Source organism: Stegostoma tigrinum, chromosome 11 (assembly GCF_030684315.1).
Source record: "Stegostoma tigrinum isolate sSteTig4 chromosome 11, sSteTig4.hap1, whole genome shotgun sequence".
In the NCBI taxonomy this organism is placed as follows: Eukaryota; Metazoa; Chordata; class Chondrichthyes; order Orectolobiformes; family Stegostomatidae; genus Stegostoma; species Stegostoma tigrinum.
In genome coordinates, this window is record NC_081364.1 from 49,224,537 (window position 1) to 49,238,032 (window position 13,496).

The 13,496-nt window shown below is 40.5% G+C and overlaps 1 protein-coding gene across 10 annotated transcripts in view; it reads left to right on the plus strand.

Moving 5' to 3' along the window:
• The window catches only part of cadpsa (Ca2+-dependent activator protein for secretion a), a 491,603-nt gene that overhangs the window by 256,178 nt on the left and 221,929 nt on the right, over positions 1-13,496 (plus strand). For all 10 annotated transcript variants that reach the window (XM_059649938.1, XM_059649939.1, XM_059649942.1 and 7 more), the window contains exon 8: positions 9,931-10,070. In XM_059649938.1, coding sequence (XP_059505921.1) covers positions 9,931-10,070 — 140 coding nt within the window. The remainder of the gene's footprint in view (positions 1-9,930; positions 10,071-13,496) is intronic.

Sequence of the window (13,496 nt, forward strand, 5' to 3'; positions counted from 1 at the left end):
AAGTACAGATGTGATTTAAAGATTAACAATTGCTCCATCCGATGAGAATGTTGTTGTTCAACTTGATAAACTACCAGGAGACTCAGCCAAAGGTTAGGATTGTTTATTCAAGTGAACACCAGAAGGGTCAGCCTAATCAGTTAAGAATAAGTTCTGCAAAAATCCACTTTTTCAGCTTTTATATATTCCAGGACAGATGCCAAATTCTTAATCTGGGTAATTTACAACCGTATGTTGACCAGATGTCGCATGTTAGTTTACTCATACTCATTCCTCATAGTACATACATCAGGCATTGTTTGTACCTACCTAAGACCTTCCTTACTTGTACTAACGGTGCACCATAGCTGTCTCCATCTTCCTGTCAATTACTTTCTGCACTGACTGTTTACCATCTACTTGCATTATTTTACTACAAACACTTCTAACCCTTTCACCTTTAACTCTTCCAATGAGTAATGTTTAGACGATGTATCTTTCTTGTGAGCATATTTACACCATTTAAACAGACCAGTCTTGCATACATAATAATGATTTGCAATCAGAATGGAGTTGTATTGTGGTGATTCTGTGATCACTGATGAATAATCACAGATGTTTTGTTGTTTCAGAATGAGTAACTAATTAGCCTCAAGCAGGATGGAAAGATAATAGACTCAGCCACCCAAACAGTAGAAGAACCACCCAGTAACATGAGGCGCCTTTAACCTTAGGCACAAGCTCCCAATTGAACAGAGTGAAAGCTGCAGAGATATAGTAATACCCACCAGTCACTGATAGAGCAAACAATATACAAATGACAGAGACCGTCGCAACGGGCAGAGACCCTGGTAGATCTAGAATACAGATGTCCAATAAATAATTCATTTCTGAAGAAGGGTCCTGACCCAAAACATCAAGCTTTCCTGCTCCTCCGATGCTGCTTGGCCTGCTGTGTTCATCCAGTTTCACACCGTGTTATCTCGGATTCTCCAGCATCGGCAGTTCCTACTATCTCTGAAAGAATTCATTGATGCTGTTTTAAGTGATGTGTTGATAAAATGCAAAGATGCCTTTAACAAAGACAAAGTGCAGTTGTAAGAGAGAAGCCAGTATCAAACATAGGCACAGCTATAATTGCAGCAGAAACATAAGCCACGGAGGCCGAATTAGATTCAGTCAGATGGATTCTTGAACGATGAGGGATTCAAAGAGGTTTGCCACAACTGGAACAAACATGATCTGATAAAATACCAGAGCAGTTTCAATGGGCCAAATTTCCCCCTGTTCCCACATAATAGAATACCATAAGGTGCTTCAAAGGGTTTCTGGAATAAAATCTATTACTAAACACCTGAGATATTAAGTCAGAGGTAGGTTTTAAAGTGTGTATTAACAGAAAAAAATGAGTTAGAAGTACAGAAGTGTAGGAGGAAATTGCAGTGGTCAAGGCCTAGACAGCTGAAGACAAAGCCACCTGTGGTGGAGGGATTAAAGTTAGAGATGCTCAAGAGTTCGGGATAGAGGAACACAGATATTTTGGATTTATATAGGGCTAGGGGAGCTTAACAGTAAAGAGAAAGGCAGTGCCATAGAGGGATTTGAAAGTGAGGAAGAAAATGGTACAATCCACATGGAGTTCATCCAGGAACAGCATAACTCAGTGAAAACAAGCCTGCTTGGTGAATCCCTTAATCTGCGAGCTAGGACACATTAAGTCAGAAATGTAGAAAGAACAAATCTTAAATTTTTGGGGCACTTTTCATGATGTTAAGTTACTCCTTAGTGCTTTATAACTAAATGTATATTTTTTCAAGTGTAGTTGCTGTTGTAAAGTCGGATACCAATAGAGCTGTAGGAAAAAAATCCCTGTATCCAATAGAGATGCCAATAATTGGAAAAATCTTAAGAATTACCTATTTAGTCCCCACTAACCAGCAGGGAATAAAACTGTACAAATGTTAATTATTTATAACAGTTAATTTATAGAACATAGAACATTACAGCACAGTACAGGCCCTTCGGCCCTCGATGTTGTGCTGACCTGTCATACCGATCTCAAGCCCATCTAACCTACACTATTCCATGTACGTCCATATGCTTATCCAATGACAACTTAAATGTACCTAAAGTTGGCGAATCTACTACCGTTGCAGGCAAAGCGTTCCATTCCCTTACTATATGCCCCCTCGTGCTCGCTGTCACCGTCCTAGGAAAAAGCTCTCCCTATCCACCCTATCTAACCCTCTGATTATATGTTTCAATTAAGTCACCTCTCAACCTTCTTCTCATTAATGAAAACAGCCTCAAGTCCCTCAGCCTTTCCTCATAAGACCTTCCCTCCATACCAGGCAACATCCTAGTAAATCTCCTCTGCACCCTTTCCAAAGCTTCCACATCCTTCTTATAATGCGGTGACCAGAACTGTACACAATAATCCAAGTGTGACCGCACCAGAGTTTTGTACAGCTTCACCATAACCTCTTGGTTCCGGAACTCGATCCCTCTATTAATAAAAGCTAAAACACTGTATGCCTTCTTAACAGCTCTGTCAACCTGGGTGGTGACTTTCAAGTATCTGTGTACATGGACACCGTGATCTCTCTGTTCAAATACACTGCTAAGAATCTTACCATTAGCCCTGTACAGTACGGTTTCAGAAGCTGGGGCAGTAATAAGATAAATGCACAAATGTAACAATGATAAACACAAGTATGCAGGATCCAGAATTCCAGAATATCCTGCTTACCACTGGAAGCACAATTGAATGCACCTTTTGGACACCTGCCTGGGAGAATATGGCCTTTATCCCATCGACAACCAACGTAGCATCTTTATAAGTAGATGTTCTTTGTGTATCAAGACTACCATCTATATCAGAACAATTAAGTCAGTTATTTACATTATATTTGAAAAGCTAAGACATTAATAACAAGTGCTGCATGGGCAGTGGCATGGTGGTAATGATGCTGGGCTAGCAACCCAGAGGACCAGGGTAATACTCTCGTGACATCGGTTCAATATAGCAACTGGTGGAATTTAAATTCAATATTAAAACCCGGAAATAATAGTTTGTCTTAATCATGGTGGTGATAAAACTATTAAGGATTGTCATTAATGCCCTGTTGGGAAGAAAATCCAGCCATCCTTACCTGGACTGGCCTGCATTTGTCTCCAGACCCGCAGCAAAGGGATTGACGCTTAAATTTCCTTTGAAATACCTGGAGTGAACCATTCAGTTCACGAGCATATAGAGATGGACAATGAACGCTAGCCTTTGCTATGATGCCCACATCCCATAAAGGAATCAAGAAAAAAGAAAGTAAAATTGAAAGAGAAAATAGGTTAATTTTGATTAATGTGTGGAGAATATATAATGATGACTTGGATTTATAAAATGCTTTTAAGTAATAAAACATCGAGAGTACATAACAGGAGCATTGTCAAATATTATATGACACCAAGCCTCACAAGATGAGACTAGGGCAGCTAATTGAAAGCTTGGTCAAAGAAGTAGGCAATAAAGTGCATGTGAATGAGAAGTGAGGACGTTTAGGATTGGAATTCCAGGTTTTAGAGTCTTGGGAGCTGAAGATATGATCTTCAATGTGCATCTACAATTAGGGATCCCTCAAGAGATTACAACCAAAGAATGTAGTTATTTCAGAGTTTTGGGGTCGCAGACATAGACAGGTCAAAGAGAGATTTGAAAACTTACATGTGGATTTTACAATCAAGTGTTGCTTTTACTATGAGCTAATTGTGAACATGGCTTTTCTTATTGCCTTTGGAACATGGGCAATGTTGGCTAGGCCAGCTTTTATTCCCCATCTCTAGTTGCTCTGGAGAAGATGGCGGTGAATTGCCTTCTTCAGTGGCTGCAGTCTTTGGGGTACAGGGACATTACGATGCTGTTAGGAAGGGAGTACCATCATTTTGTCTAAGTAATAGTGAAGGAATGGTGAGTCAATTTGATATGTAACTTAGAACATAGAACAGTACAGCACAGAACAGGCCGTTCAGCCCACAATGTTGTGCCGACCATTGATCCTCATGTATGCACCCTCAAATTTCTGTGACCATATGCATGTCCAGCAGTCTCTTAAATGACCCCAATGACCTTGCTTCCACAACTGCTGCTGGCAGCGCATTCCATGCTCTCACAACTCTCTGTGTAAAGAACCCGCCTCTGACATCCCCTCTATACTTTTCCTCCAACCAGCTTAAAAATATGACCCCTCGTGTTAGCCATTTCTGCCCTGGGAAATAGCCTCTGGCTATCAACTCTAACTATGCCTCTCATTATCTTGTATACCTCAATTAGGTCCCCTCTCCTCCTCCTTTTCTCCAATGAAAAAAGTCCGAGCTCAGTCAACCTCTCTTCATAAGATAAGCCCTCCAGTCCAGGCAGCATCCTGGTAAACCTCCTCTGAACCCTCTCCAAAGCATCCACATCTTTCCTATAATACGGCGACCAGAACTGGACACAGTATTCCAAGCGCGGTCTAACCACAGTTTTATAGAGCTGCAACAAGATCTCACTACTCTTAAACTCAATCCCCCTGTTAATGAAAGCCAAAACACCATATGCTTTCTTAACAACCCTGTCCACTTGGGTGGCCAGTTTAAGGGATCTATGTATCTGCACACCAAGATCCCTCTGTTCCTCCACACTGCCAAGAATCCTATCCTTAATCCTGTACTCAGCTTTCAAATTCAACCTTCCAAAATGCATCACCTCGCATTTATCCAGGTTGAACTCCATCTGCCACCTCTCAGCCCATCTCTGCATCCTGTCAATGTCCCGCTGCAGCCTACAACAGCCCTCTATACTGTCAACGACACCTCCGACCTTTGTGTCGTCTGCAAACTTGCTGACCCATCCTTCAATCCCCTCATCCAAGTCATTAATAAAAATTACAAACAGTAGAGGCCCAAGGACAGAGCCCTGTGGAACACCACTCACCACTGACTTCCAGGCAGAATATTTTCCTTCTACTACCACTCGCTGCCTTCTGTTGGCCAGCCAATTCTGTATCCAGACAGCTAGGTTCCCCTGTATCCCATTCCTCCTGACCTTCTGAATGAGCCTACCATGGGGAACCTTATCAAATGCCTTACTGAAGTCCATATACACCACATCCACAGCTCGACATCAACTTTTCTAGTTACATCCTCAAAGAACTCGATAAGGTTTGTGAGGCATGACCTGCCCCTCACAAAGCTGTGTTGACTGCATTTGATCAAGCCATGCCCTTCCAGATGGTCATAAGTCCTATCCCTCAGAATCCTTTCTAACACGTTGCAGACGACAGACGTGAGACTTACTGGTCTGTCATTGCCGGGGATTTCCCTATTTCCTTTCTTGAAGAGAGGAATTACATTTGCCTCTGTCCAGTCCTCAGGGACGACTCCAGTGGAGAGCGAGGATGCAAAGATCTTCGCAAGTGGCAAAGCAATTGCATTTCTCGCTTCCCAAAGCAGCCGAGGACAAATCTGGTCCGGGCCTGGCGACTTGTCAATCTTAATGTTTGACAAAATTTTCAGCACATCAGCTTCCTCTATCTCTATCCATTCCAGCATGCACACCTGCTCTTCAAAGGTTTCATTCACTACAAAGTTCGTTTCTTTCGTAAAGACAGAAGCAAAAAACTCATTTAGGGCTTCCCATACCTCCTCACACTCCACACACAAGTTCCCTATGCTATCCCTGATCGGCCCTACTCTTTCTTTGACCATTCTCTTATTCCTCACATAAGTGTAAAATGCCTTTGTGTTTTCCGTAATTCGTTCTGCCAAGCCTTTCTCGTGCCCCCTCCTAGCTCTCCTCAGACCATTTTTGAGCTCCTTCCTTGCCTGCGTGTAATCCTCTCTAGCTGAACTTGACCCTAGCTTCCTCCACCTTATGTAAGTTACCTTCTTCCTTTTCACAAGAAGCTCCACCGCTCTCGTCATCCAAGGTTCCTTTATCTAACCCCTTCTTGCCTGTCTCAGAGGGACATATTTACTCATCACTCGCAACAACTGTTCCTTAAACAGTCTCCACATGTCTATAGTGCCCTTACCATGGAACAATTGCTCCCAGTCCATGCTTCCTAACTCATGTCTAATCGCGTCATGGTTTCCTCTTCCCCAATTAAATATCCTCCCATTTTGCCTAATTCTCTCCTTCTCCGTAGCTATATAGAACGTGAGGCAGTTATGGTCACTATCACCAAAATGCTCTCCCACCACAAGATCTGATACCTGCCCCGGCTCGTTTCCGAGCACCAAGTCTAGAATGGCCTCTCCCCTCGTCGGCCTGACAACGTACTGAGTTAGGAAACCCTCCTGACCACACCTTACAAAAACAGCTCCATTCAAATCTTCTGCTCAAAGGAGGTTCCAATCAATATTAGGAAAGTTAAAGTCACCCATTACAACAACCCTACTCTGTCCACACTTTTCCAAAATATGTCAACCTATGCTTTCTTCAATCTCCCTGCTGCTATTGGGGGGGCCTGTAGTAAACCCCTAACGAGGTGACTACTCCCTTGCTGTTCCTAATTTTCACCCACACTGACTCGGTAGGCAGATCTTCCTCGACAATGGAAGCTTCTGTAGCTGTGATACCCTCTCTGATTAGTAGTGCTACACCCCCTCCTCTTTTTCCCCCCTCCCTATTCTTTTTAAATGCTCTAAACCCTGGAACATCCAGCAACCATTCCTGCCCCTGAGAAACCCATGTCTCTGTTATGGCCACAACATCATAGCACCAGGTACTGATCCATGCTCTAAGTTCATTACTTTTATTCCTGAAAACTTGGAAGGGGACTTGCAGTTGCTAGTGTTGCCGTAAATCTACATTGTCAATCAAGGTTGTGGCATTCATGAGTTTAGAAGTTGCTGTTGAAAGAGCATTGGTGAATTGTTGTGTTGGTGGGTGAATGGGAAATGGGACTTGATGCAAACAGACCATGGTCAGCAGAGTTTGGGATGATGACACCTTTACAGAGTATAGAACATGGGAGGTTGGTGAGCAGTGTGTTGAAACAATGTTGTACATGTTGACAATGCCCATTAGCTGAACCAGCTACCATTTAAAGATATCCAATTAGAAAAGAGAAAGGGAGAAACAGACAACCTTCTTAGGCAAAGTAACCCAGAAAATTTTGAAAGTTTGCCTGATTAAAATCAGAACCTTCTCTTTGAATTTGAAAATCTAATTGATTTTCTGCTGTTGTAAAATACTTCTGGGTCTGGTGTAGAAGTACACCTATTGTCAGCAGCATAACTCCTGCTGGCCAAAGGAACAGAAAGTAGACAGACTTCTCAGCATAGCCCAAGGGAAAATTGAAGCTCAACCCCAAAATCTCTAATAGAGTTCAGGACAGAACAGGCAGAGATTCACTGTCGCCTCTCTGCCATCCATCGTCCTCCTTCCCTTGCTAGGATTTGAAATAGCCTTCATTGGGACAGAAATTTCATTCAGTTCTGCTTTTAACTCTGGGCATGCCTGGATAGATATTTGTTCCACTTCACGTCTGGAATTTTGGTTCCAAAAGTATTAGCAATAGCATTCAGACAACATCAATAGTAATGGACATTTGTAACAGGCAAATACTCTAAAAATGGATAGACAGACAAACCAGTAACAGGCAAAGCGATATTCTGATGAAGGGCCAAACGGACATAGCAATGATGAGCAGAGAGACAGAGGTTCCAGCAACACACAGATGGTCACATCAGCAGTAGACAAATGACCAACTGCGTCTGTCACAGACTGTTACAACTGTGATAGACAAGCATGTGAAATTAGAAAGGTTTTTTAAAACTTTGTTCTTTCATGGGATATGCCCAGCATTCAGTGCCCATTTCTCAATGCTCTTTGAACTTGAGTAACTATTGACCACTTCAGAGGGCTCTTAAGAGTCAAATACATGACTGTAGTGTCATATGTACCAGATAAGGATGGCAGAGTTACTTTTATGAAAGATATTACTGAACCAGATGGGTTTTAATGACAATTGACTATGATTTACAGGTTACTATTACTGAGACTAACCTTCAACTCCAAAAGTTGAACTTAATCAGAAATAATGGGAACTGCAGATGCTGGAGAATCCAAGATTTGGTGAATCCCTCTCTTGGAGGGTCTAGGCCCGAAACATCAGCCTTTGCGCTCCTGAGATGCTGCTTGGCCTCCTTTGTTCATCCACCTTCACACTTTGTTATCTTTAATTGAATTTAAGTTTGTTTATGGAGCATATGCATGGAGTAGTGAACATGATTGCAAGTATAGTGATATCACCAATACGTCTCACCCTCGGGTAGGAATGTCAGTTCTAGATAATTGTACAAGTGAAGTTGCAGCATAAGGTATGCTAGTGAAGGTAACTGCACATGTAAGATGAGGTTTTCTGTAACAGCTACAACAGTTCAGCTAGAACATATGGTGCCCAGTAAAAAAACCGCACCTAAATGTTTATTAATGACTGGTTTGCTGGAAATGGCGGCAGAATTAACTGATATTTTATTTACAAACGGAAGCACAAGAGCAACGTAGAGAGATACTGGTATGTGGTGGAAACCTAATTTACAGACTTGAGCATGCGGCTGAAAGAGTCATGATGGAGGAACAATTGAACATAAATGAGCCCAAATCTTGAAAATAAAATTGAACAGAATTACTCTGGTTACCACAATTCCTTTCACATGCATTCTAATAATTGATTGTCACTACATGTTTTTGAAATGCTTCCATCTCTTAATTTTTATTGATGAGTGCCCCAGCTTGGCTACTATTCTGATTTCTTAACTACACTAACCACATCACACAGCTTCAGTACAGCTCTAAGAAACCAAGGAAGAGTGACATACTATTTGTCAGTGTGACACCTTTAGTGTTGCAAAATTGGATAGAGTACTTGTGGATTGGAACACAAGCCATTAGAATTTTGTGTTTGTAAAATATTGGTGTTTGTAAAATGCTAGGGGGAAGGCATTGTGTGGTCATTTTAAAAGGTTGTGTTTTTTCCATGCTTAAAGATTTAAAACAAATGTCTGTGGGCAGCAGTTTCTGGGTTTGCAGGTACACAAAAAGCACTCAGATTGAAACATTTATATCAAAAAGCTGTCCCGTTAGCAGGCCAAGCAGCTTTTTTGTTTTGTTATCAAGACAACAAGTTTTGAATTTAGCCAGTGAATTTGAATCAAGCTCTTAGATACCAAGAAGTAATTAAGTTTCAGTCTGAATGTTTTGACAACATCGGACCAATCCTCTTGTAAGAAATTGATATGTCATCAAGGGTAGAAAAGGAAAGGGCAGTCGGAAAAATCAGGAGAATTAACTGCTATCTGCTAGAGTTAACATATCTCAGCTCAAAATTATCTCTAAGTTTTAGAGAAAGCACCATCTAAATCAAAGGTACCTGTAGCACAGCTAGTTAATATTCCTGACAGAACAGTTGATGGAAAAGGCACAGAACATTTTGGAAGGCACGTAACTGGGTTGTAATTTCGAGAGACTAAAGTCTATTTTGTTCTACTTTATATAAGTGGAACTTGTATTTATTGGAACAGCATACCATTAGAATCTTGTTTTCTTCGGGAATAGTTAGTAGTTAGAAGGGGTTTATTCGGTTTGCTAATAGCTTAGTTAACTTGTTTGCTGTTAGAGTTAGATAAATAAATGGTTACTTGTCGATTGTAAAATGAGTGTCAGGGACTTATTTGAGCACTAGAAGTTGCTGGAAAGCAAGTTACACCACTTTTCACATTCTGTTCATAGATTATAGGGCGAGGCGCTCCTCTTTGGGTGTTTCATTTTCAGTTCTTGGGGGTGGGGGTCAAACTCTGCCTTTTTACGTTTAGCCAAACTTGAATATTACTAATTTTACACCTCCAGTGTCTTTTTCAATATTTAGGCTGCACTAGCCAGTGAAATACCATTGATAATGTGTTCTTTTCCAGGTTGTCTTACATCCTACACCCAATAGTCCAAAATCAGCTGAATTGCATAAAATGATTGTTTCAAAAAACAGCATTGATCAGGATCTGAAAATTAAATTGGCAGTTCGAATGGACAAACCACAGAATATGAAGCACTGTGGGTGAGTATGCTGTCCTTAAATTACATCATTTAAAATAAATTAAATGGAATACTACCACGTAGGGCACATGACATTTGGTTGTCTATCATATCTGATCTCTTAAGTCTTTTCTAAATACTACAATCAATTCATTTATTTTAAATATTTAGAGTTTTGGTATTGCTCTGCATCACATTATTAGTTTTAGATATTGTGCTATATATCAGCATGTAGAAATAATGTTTCAGTATTTAAAATTCTAGGATTTCATGGCCAACATTTCATGTGGCTGTGGAGTCGTCCTATGTTAACTCGTTATCAATTAACAACTAGCTCATTCTAACCAAACGAAGGACAAATCAGAAAGCAGAATTTGATCTGTTACTGCAAATTATTTCATTTCACTGCAACCATGTAGCAATGGATAATGCAATTGTCAAAATGTCATTATAAACCAGAGTAATTTCTTGCTTTTGGAGTCATTGTAACAAACTGTTTGATATTTAACCTAATCACAGCATAAGTTACTATAGAAAGGTAATGTTAAATATATTTGACTTATCTGGACTGAAAGTAAAATTTCAGTGGATAGGTGGCAATGTCAATGGTCTGTAATGTAGCACAAAGCACTTGTGCATGCTCTGTTTCGTCTTGGGTGATGTTAATGTAAAATCATGCAAGACAGGATTCTCCTCCACAAATGGTGCTAACATCTCTGAGTGCCCTGTGATTTAACTTGCACTTATGTACTTTGTTGAATCTGATCTCTTCCAGTACAAACAAACCACTAATTTGGTAAATCTTAAGATTATTTTGGTCCCTTTTAAGAAGCTGATCTTTGGGCGTTCTAATGATGGAAGCACTTTATCAACTGCAAGACTTTGCAGCTAATAGCAAGTAGCCCTGTGAAAGTTACCAAAATGTAAAATCTGCTTGAACCTTTAAGGACAGAACTTTGAGACTTTTGAAAATGTTATTGGGTCTGTTTAGGCCTTGATACTGGGAGATCTGATGGATCCCAATAAGGAGACTGACAATGTTTATCCACCATTTGTTTCAAAGAACCTGATTAAAGGTTTTTGTCCGATGATACTGGGCATTTTAACTGAAACAAGATGATTAGCAATCTAGTTCCTATGATGAGAAAAGGAAAGAATTTGCAAAGAAGCATTCATTCAATTAAATGATAGACACCGTGAGCAGAACGTGAGCAGAATTTGAATGGGTATATAAATAACTGGGTCATGGCAGACTTATTTCACAGACTGTGATATGTGTACAAATGGGAAGCCAGTTGAGGAATGGCTAGGGACCATGTAAAGAGTGACCATTAAGTGCTGGGATTTGGCTGAGTGTAATTGAATGGATTTAATAAGAAGAGTTTGGCTTGGCAAATTGAGCAAATATATGAAACAGGAATTATAATTACTAAGAAATGGTAAAAGCAATTGTGTCTAGAAGACTGCACCACTATACATATTTCACTCTTGAGTATTTCACTGAATTTAGTAAATACATGATTTTGCCATAAAGACACCATCAAATGCATATATTTCAGTTTAGTTATGTGAAAAAAAACTAACTTAAGTCACATCAATCCCAAGGGAATTTCTATTTATCGGACCACTGCTGAATCTATTTAAGTTAATTTAATTTAAAGTAAACCATCCCATTATACTTTTGTATCATACACTCGTTTTACAGGAAAAACAGTGCTACATTGTATTTTGCAAACTTTCAAACAAGTTGCACTCTACTTAAAGTTGTGTTTACTTATCTCCAGGCTGGTCAAATCCTATGTAGTATAACATAAAGCAGAAAATGCTGGAAGGACTTACAGCTGGCAATATCTGTGGAGAGATGAGCAGAGTTAACATTTCAGATTCAAGGCTAATTTACAAGATGTTTTCAGCTTTGTACTTTGGCTTTTCAGCCCCACCTCCTTATTTCCCATGGCGTTATAACACCTTTACCTTAGGCTCCCCTTCTCCCCTTCTCCCCTGTTTCAACATGAAGCCTGTTATATTATGTTTTCTGTTCCTCAAGTATTCGCTACCTTCAGGTCACTTGCTTATTATGCATCTAGAAATACTTCTAAAAGAAGAACAAGGGAACAGTCCAGCATGTGTGCAGGGAACTCTTACACACTTTGACCACAAATGGGTATTTAGTCTGAGTCTATTTTAAGTTAGTTGAGGAGCCCAGGAACATAAGTGAAGGATTATTGCTTTCTAATTTGCCAACAAATCTCATCCTTGGTTTGTCTCCCACTTTATGTTGGTCTAAACCACTTCTGCAATATAGTAACACAACTCTTGGTATTTGCCAAATGAGCTCTGACAGACTTCTCATTGCATTTTGCCATTCACAAAATGTCACTTAGAGTGACAAGTTTTGTATTTAAGTAAGGATAATAAGATTCTGGCAGAATGTTGCTTGCACCATTGCTCAGCAAGTGTTAGCTGCATCAGCAGAGCTGTAAATTGGTGGAGATGGCATTCTCAGTGTCTAACGTATGGCGTACTAGGGAAGCATTGAGGTTGGCAGTTGGTTTAGCAAACACTAGCAGCTATTACAGGATTACTGGTTTCTGGTAAAATTGTATTTTTTCCTTTGCTTAAAAAAAAAATTTTGTGGCAGAATGCCAAATTGCCAGATTGGTTATTCAACATTTTGTTCAAGGAGTCACTGCTACAAAGGATGGCCATCTGCAGGGGTAGAGACGCGCAGCAATAAATAGAAGGCTTTTGGACGCTTCCCTTGAAGTGCCTGTTCCAAAATTGTTGTGGTTCTGTTCAGGCGTTTTGCACCTTTATTGCTACAAGGTTGTGCAATTTTCATGTCTGTGCACGCATATATCATGGAGCAAGCCCGTGGTAAATGACACAGTGGGCTGAATCTTGACAGTTTTTAGCCAAGTACGCGTCATGTTGCATTTATTCTTAGTTTCAGGTCGAGTCAGCTTTCTCACCAAATCTTACCAAACTCTCTGCGTTAATTTTGTTATCATTCCTATCCCTTATAATGTGTATCATGTCTGATTGCTACCCCACTTTACCATGCACCGTACCTGGAATCCCACTGGTAATGCAAGAATTGATCAGCATCCTTGGCACTGGCCCATTTTGCACCAGCACAAGCTCTGTAAGTCTGGAACAACCCTGCACAGTTCTTGACATTTACCTCATAACCTATATGGGGGATAGCAGGTGCCATGCTTTGTGCTCCTGCTGCACAGGATGATGCACAGACAGGACTTACTCTTACTCCAGGTCTGGCAGTGGAATCCATGTCTGAACATGCCAACCTGGTCCAAAGTTATCAACTGAGTTAAAGCAATCTCAATCTGGAAGAATGCCCAGAACAGTAGGAAGATGATCTTCAATCTGCCCGCATAAGTGCCACTACCTTCTCTCTGAAACCTCACATTCACTCTCTGTCTGCTAC